Source organism: Palaemon carinicauda, chromosome 32 (assembly GCF_036898095.1).
Source record: "Palaemon carinicauda isolate YSFRI2023 chromosome 32, ASM3689809v2, whole genome shotgun sequence".
Lineage (NCBI taxonomy): Eukaryota > Metazoa > Arthropoda > Malacostraca > Decapoda > Palaemonidae > Palaemon > Palaemon carinicauda.
This window is the reverse complement of record NC_090756.1, coordinates 74437546-74445045: the sequence shown is the minus strand read 5'-3', so window position 1 is coordinate 74445045 and position 7500 is coordinate 74437546. Positions and strand designations below refer to the sequence as shown.

At 43.9% G+C, this 7500-nt stretch overlaps 1 protein-coding gene across 2 annotated transcripts in view; it reads left to right on the top strand.

Annotated features, from left to right (window-relative positions):
• Positions 1–7500, top strand: part of LOC137625780 (nidogen-2-like) — a 19898-nt gene that overhangs the window by 1419 nt on the left and 10979 nt on the right. For both annotated transcript variants that reach the window (XM_068356668.1, XM_068356667.1), the window contains exons 2-5: positions 5444–5473; positions 6011–6052; positions 6417–6485; positions 7282–7398. In XM_068356668.1, the coding sequence (XP_068212769.1) occupies positions 5444–5473; positions 6011–6052; positions 6417–6485; positions 7282–7398 (258 nt within the window). The remainder of the gene's footprint in view (positions 1–5443; positions 5474–6010; positions 6053–6416; positions 6486–7281; positions 7399–7500) is intronic.

Here is a 7500-nt window from a genome sequence, read left to right as displayed (position 1 = left end):
AGATCTGTCATATATTATATATAAAAAGAGACGTACGTCAGCCTGTTTAACATTTTTTAATTACTAGGTTTTTACATGGATATGGTATTCTGCTGAATATCAAATTCTAAATTTTGGCCGTCTTCTAATCGGCCTAATATCATCTTTGTAATTACATTTCTGTATATATTACTGAGAGTAATCTTAATGGGTAGTATTCTTTTCTGGTCTTTAGTACAATGATAAACATTTTCCCAGATGTAAGTATAGAGCCTTCTTACAACCCGGGTAGTTGCTGGCATTGATGCTAAGCATTGAATAACTGAGGTGTCTGTTTTCCCTTCATATCTCTTCCTTTAATGGTCTTTTGTAGAAACTCTACAATCAGGACCAATGCAACTGGATGCCGAAATCGGAAAAGACTATGTAGTTAACCGCACCCCCCCCCCCCCCCCCCACCTCCCCGTCATCCCTATATTCTGTGAATGGAGACTTTTGAGGGAAGCCTCACCTCACCAATTGATTATATCACCTGAGGAATTTTGGAGATAATGCACCAACTCATTCAAAAAAGTTGTACAAAATGAGATATAACATTCATCGTAAGGATCGAATAACAATAGAGTTTTTGAGTGATAATTACCAAAAGATCTACACTAAATTTCATTATTAAAATGTATGGTCTATAGATAGACAAATAGACAGTGAGTGCAATGGAATTGAAGGGTCTGGTGAATGAGTGGCAACATGTGAATTTTGTAGAAAGAAGAATAAGAATTAATGAGACCTATGACGGTGCCGAGAGAGGGTTGTGAACTCAAAGGCAGGATGCAATCAACTGAGTTGTTTATTAAGAAACACTCTCCTTTATATACAAAACCTCAAGGCAACAGGACATGACAAGTTCACAGGACAGACAATATCACAGAGGAAAAACCAGACAGGAATTTTCATGTTCATTTTAGTGCGAGGGAGGAGCGAAGATGCAAGCATAATATATATAAAAGGAATTATGTACAATTGTGTGAAACACGGTTGGTACATGGCTCCCCCCCTAAAAATGACATACTGTACATGTTAAATAGGGCGCCCTGATCTAGAGAGGCGAACTGTAGGCGGGTCATCTGGCAGAAGATAAGCAGGTTTTAGACGATCAATGGAGACCCAGTCTTCTTTGCCCCGAATGTTTAGTAGGAATGCTTTCGGACTGCGTTGGATCACAAGGAAAGGGCCCGTGTAAGGGGGCGTTAGTGGTGGCTTGCTAGTGTCGTTGCGCAGGAAGACGTGTGTTGCAGAGTGCAAGTCCGTTGGTATATGATGCTTCGCTGGGGGCTTGTAAGTCTGGCGGCACGGAGTAAATTTTCCCACGACGTGACGTATGCGCTGGAGATCGTTGGAGGAGGTTGTAGAAGGAAAAAATTCGGCAGGGACGACCAACTTGTCGCCATACACCATTTCAGCTGCCGAGACAACGGGGGGGGGGGGCGTCTTTATGAGTGGTCCTTAGTCCCAGGAGGACCCAGGGAAGCTGAGTAAACCAGTTGCAATCCTTGCAGCGGGATATCAAAGCTGCTTTGAGAGTGCGATGAAAACGTTTAACCAATCCATTGGCATCGGGGTTGTAGGCCATTGTCTGATGTAGGGTGATGCCCAGGAGATTCGCTAATGACGTCCACAATTGAGAGATGAAAGTGATTCCCCTGTCAGAAGTAATATGCTCAGGGATACCGAATCTTGAAATCCATCCAGAGAGTAAGGCAGATGTACATGAGGCGGACGTTGCAGTTTCCATGGGAATGGCTTCAGGCCAACAAGTGGAGCGGTCGATGACAGTAAACAGGTAACGATGTCCTTGTGATGTGGGTACGGGGCCTACAACGTCGACGTGAATGTGTGCGAAACGACGCTGAGGTTGAGGAAAGGTGCCCACTCCTGAATCCGTGTGTCGATGTACTTTGGAAGTTTGGCAAGAAGTACAGGCGAGGACCCAATCCTTAGCATCCTTAGAAATGCCGTGCCAAATGAACTTTGCCTTCAGCAGCTGTGCAGTAGAACGGCACGAGGGATGTGAAAGGCCGTGGATGAAATCAAACACCTGTCGGCGCATGGGAGCAGGAATCCAAGGTCGCGGTCTACCAGTACTGACGTCACAGAGGAGGGTGGTGTTGGAGTCTTCGAGGGGAAAGTCTTCCCAACGGAGGGACGTGCAGGATGTCCTACAAGCTTGATACTCTGGATCCTGTCGTTGGGCTTCAGTCAGGGCGTTGTAATCCAATCCCAATTGAACGGCAGCCAACGTGTTTCTTGAAAGGGCATCGGCAACGGGATTCATTTTCCCATGGACGTATTGGAGGGTGCAATTGTATTCAGCCACGGCGGAGAGATGTCGGCGTTGACGGGCGGACCAGGCGTCAGACTGTCGAGTGAAGGTGCGCACCAGAGGCATGTGGTCTGTGCGAATGACGAAGGGCGTACCTTCTAAGAAATGGCGAAAGTGACGGACAGCCAAGTGCACCGCCAGCAATTCTCGATCGAAGGTAGAATAACCCGATTCTGCCTTGGACAGTTTTCTGCTGAAGAAGGCCAAAGGGCGGGGCGAGCCTTTGACCACCTGCTCGAGTACTGCACCAATAGCAACGTCGCTGGCATCGGTGGAGAGAAGGAGAGGGGCGTGTGGGATAGGAAAAGTGAGAGCCGCAGCAGTTGATAGGGCCTTCTTTGCATTGCAGAAGGCTGCTTCTTGAAGGGGACCCCACTTCAGGTCCTTTGGCTTGCCCTTGAAGGAGGCGTAGAGGGGAGCAATAGTGGCGGCAATGGCTGGCAGAAAACAGTGATAATAGTTGATCATGCCCAAGAATTCCTGCAGAGCTTTGAAGGTCGAGGGCGCGGGGAAGTTCGGAACGGCTGCTACCTTCTCAGGGAGGGGATGGACTCCTTCAGGAGTGATACGGTGCCCTAAGAACAACACTTCGTTGGCGCCAAAGGTACACTTGTCGTACCGGACTACAAGGCCATTTTGTTGCAGGCGGTCGAGCATGATGCGCAGGTGACGTAGGTGTTCCTCTTTTGAGGAGGAGAACTCAAGTATGTCGTCCACATAACATACACAGAAAGGGAGGTCCCCTAGGATGTCATCCATGAGACGTTGAAACGTTGCCCCAGCATTACGAAGGCCAAAACAGGAGTAATTGAAGGTGTATGTACCAAACGGAGTGGTGATGGCGGTCTTGGGGATGTCTTCTGGGTTCATAGGCACCTGATAATACCCCTTCAGGAGGTCGAGCGTAGAGAAAACCTTCGCTTTGTGCAGGTAGGAGGTCACGTCGGCAATGTTTGGGAGGGAGTAGTGATCCGGTTCTGTTTGCATGTTCAGGTGCCTGTAATCCCCGCACGGACGGAGGGAGCCGTCTTTCTTCAGAACGATGTGTAAGGGTGACGACCATGGGTTGGAGGCCTTTTGGCAAAGGCCCATTTCCTCCATTTCGGCGAACGTCTGTTTGGCGGCTGCCAATCGTTCCGGTGCCAGACGTCTGAATTTTGCGAAGACTGAGGGTCCCGTCGTCTTGATATGGGTGATAAATACCGTGCTTGGCAGGAACCGTGGGCGTTTGGCGAAGTTCTGGACGGAAAACTTCCGGGTACGACGTGAGGAGGTGGGCGTAGGCATTCGTGGGTGCGCTGATGTGAAGAGCAAGGTTAGAGGGGGCGGGTTGAAGAGGTGTCGACAAGTACGAGTCTGCGTTGACCAATCGTCGGTGGGCGACATCGACCAGAAGGTGGAAATGAGAGAGGAAATCCACACCGAGGATTGGCATTGTGACGTCAGCAACGAGAAACTTCCAATTGAATTTACCGTTTCCGAACGATAATGTGAGGTTCTCGTAACCGTAGGTGGGTATCGCAGATCCGTTGGCAGCTACCAAGCGGTCGTCGGCAGATGTAGACAGACTACGTCGTGCCTTGAAGAGTTTCCTTGGCAAAAGAGAACAACAAGTACCCGTGTCTACCAAAAATCGCATGCCCGTTCCTGCATCCTGTAAAAAGAAAAGATTAGAAACACGGGAGGCCACTGCCACAAGCGATGGCCTACTTACACATTTTTTGGCCACTGACAATCCTTGGCACATTTCTTCGCGTTTGCCCCGAATCTGAAGTGGTAGTAGCAAAACTGCGGCAGATGGGAGGTAGTAAGTGGCTGTAGAAGTCGTTCGTTGGGGCGCGAGCGATTGGTGGGTGGTGGGCGGCTTTGTCGCCGCTTCGGCACGTCACGGGGTAGGCGTCTATGTCCTACGGCATTCATGTCAGCTTCGGTTGACGTTGAATAGGCATCCTCGTCGTCAGGGGTGGAGGCGTTGATGGAGGTCTTGAAGTGGCTGTCCATTAGGGCGTCGGCTTTGGTCATCAAGTCCTTTATGGGTAAACTATCGACATCGGGTATGGCTGCGCGTACAGGTTCGGGTAAACGGCGTATCCAAAGGGCACGAAGTAGGTTCACCTCACGAGGAGAGCCGTCTGCGGCAGGTTGAAGGCGAGCGATACTGGTCATTTCCCTGAGGGCAAGCGAAGCCCTTTGTTCCCCCAACGGTTGTTGCAAGAGCTGAAAAAACTTTGCTATACGAGCGGCTGGCGATGGTGAGTACTGCTACAGAAGGTATGTTTTGAGGGCGTCATACGCTATTGTGGTGTCTCCTTGTTCACAAAGCCAGTCGGATATTTCTGGGAAGGTGTCCTCGGGTATCGCCGCGAGAACATAATCCGCTTTGGTGGTTGAGCGAGTCACGCCCCTGATACGAAACTGGACTTCTGAGCGCTGAAACCAAGCAAACGCCTCTCCGCTGGCAAACGATGAAAGTTTGAATGGAGCGGCCGCAGCACCGACTGCCGTAGAGTCTGCCATAGTACCAACAATGAAGGGGCGAGGGAGTGGGGGTGGAAGGTGGTGGGAGCGAGTCGACTTCCGGGGTCACCAATGTGACGGTGCCGAGAGAGGGTTGTGAACTCAAACGCAGGATGCAATTAACTGAGTTGTTTATTAAGGAACACTCTCCTTTATATACAAAACCTCAAGGCAACAGGACATAGCATGTTCGAGAGACAGACAATGTTACAGAGCAAAACCGGAAACATGAATTTTCATGTTCGTTTTAGTGCGAGGGAAGAGCGCAGATACAAGCATAATATATACAAAATAATTATGTACAATTGTGTGACACACGGTTGGTACAGACCTCTTATATCCCCGGCATTGGGGATTCTTACTGTTTACCACAGCACCTTAACCCTTCTTTCCTGCCTCAGCTATTTATGAGTTGTTGTTACGTAAAATAGTTGTCTCTTTGTTGTATATGGGTATTTTTCTTTTATAATTTCCGATAGGATTTGTGAATCCTCATTGTATTTCCCTTTCGTTAGATTTTACACCATTAACTAAGGATTAATCAGATGTTCTTTACTTTCCTTTCAGGACACGAAGAGCTTCTGCACAGAATTCCTGGTAAGTCTCATAACTTATATATATATATATATATATATATATATATATATATATATATATATATATATATATATATATATATATATATATATATATATGTGTGTGTGTGTGTGTGTGTGTATGTATATATATATATATGTGTATATATATATATATATATATATATATATATATATATATATATATATATATATATGTGTGTGTGTGTGTGTGTATGTGTATATATATATATATATATATATATATATATATATATATATATATATATATATATATATATATATATATATATATATATATATATTTATATGTGTGTGTGTGTGTATGTGTGTAAATATGTATACATATACTTTTAACTTGACCTGTAAATAGAGGAACAAGCAATACTTGCTAAGACTAATTCAGATATACATTTTATATACATCAATGAATCATAGTTTGGAACATTTCCTGATATTAAGACTTGCTATGATTTTAATAATCATGTATTTTGTAAGTTTATTGAAATGTTTCTCAAATAAATATTTTCATTTTCAGCTGTGCAGGAAAAACTCGAACTTATTGAAAATAATCTACAAGGTAATTTTCCTAATTTATGTTCTCCACTTTTATGGTTTACTGATCATTTTTACATCTGTTCATTTCACGCTTCTTAACATTAACATAATTTATAGGATTTTTTTTTTTATTTAAGTCGTCGATGTATTATTTCTTTAACGTTATTTATGCACTAGTTTATTAACTTATTAAAGTTACGTTGCTATGAAGAGTAAAATTATCTCTCTCTCTCTCTCTCTCTCTCTCTCTCTCTCTCTCTCTCTCTCTCTCTCTCTCTCTCTCTCTCTCTCGATCAATCGATCGATCGATCGATCGACAAGTCTATTTTAGCATAACTGATACAATTAGCCGTTCAAGGGATAATTTCTTTTCTTTTTCTCCCCAGGAGGCCATCAAGAGATCAAATCTTTCCTTCAGGACGAGATATCAGGAGTCATATCCTTGGCAAAAATAGGTTAGTTGTCATGTAGTTCAAACATTAATTCAACCCATGAACATTATAAACAGTGGTTTCTAATCTAAATTACTACTCATTATTTTGTAAAACCCGTAAAATAAAGATAACCTTTATGAAATTCTAAATTAGCAGAAATTTCATACCATAGGCTGCCCTATGTTGGAAAAAAAATGTCTGCAATTTGCTCTATGTGATTCCAGAAAAGATTGTGAACCTCTTATTGGATATGCATACAGTGCTTGCTGAATTCATCTCTGTCAATGAACCTCCCCTTTGCGACCTTCAATTTTCTCTCTTAGCCAGCTAACACTAATAAGCAGACTTCATCCGCTCTTTAAATCATCTATCACGGCCGGGTGAAAATGCAGATATGAAGACAGGAGCGAGGAAAAATCTCTTTTGAATATTCCTCTCCCGTAAATAACGAGTCGATAATTCAAAGTCCCATAAGTCATGTCAGAATATATGCATGAATGTACTCTATGCATACCCATTCTTATGTTTACAAGATTTTCTGGAGTGTCCCATATCTCTTTGGAATCCCTTTTAATATTCTACAGTGTGTGCCAACCCAAACTTGGAGCAGTTCCAGTTGTAAAGGCTTTTGTCACAGTCACTAGGCATTCGAAATGTGGTCAGTTTATAATTGATATATATATTTATACCTACAACTGACAATGGTCCTTCATAATTTGTATTTGTGCACCTGAATAGAATGATAATGATATCAAATCATTTACCTGTAAATTTAAGTTACTGTCACATCAGCCATAGTAACATTTTACTTCAACAGATGAGTGTTCTGAAGGAAGTCGTCTTTGCGGTCATTTCGGTATTTGTGAAAATACCCTTTTCAGCTTCACCTGTTCCTGTCCTCCTGGTTTCACCTGGGATGGGTCTGACTGCACAGGTAAGATATGTTGCACATCTTTATGATCTTCTTACAGATTAGGATGATCTCAAGCTGGGATTGATAGTCTTTCCCTTGAGATGATTCTTAGCTAAGTTAAAT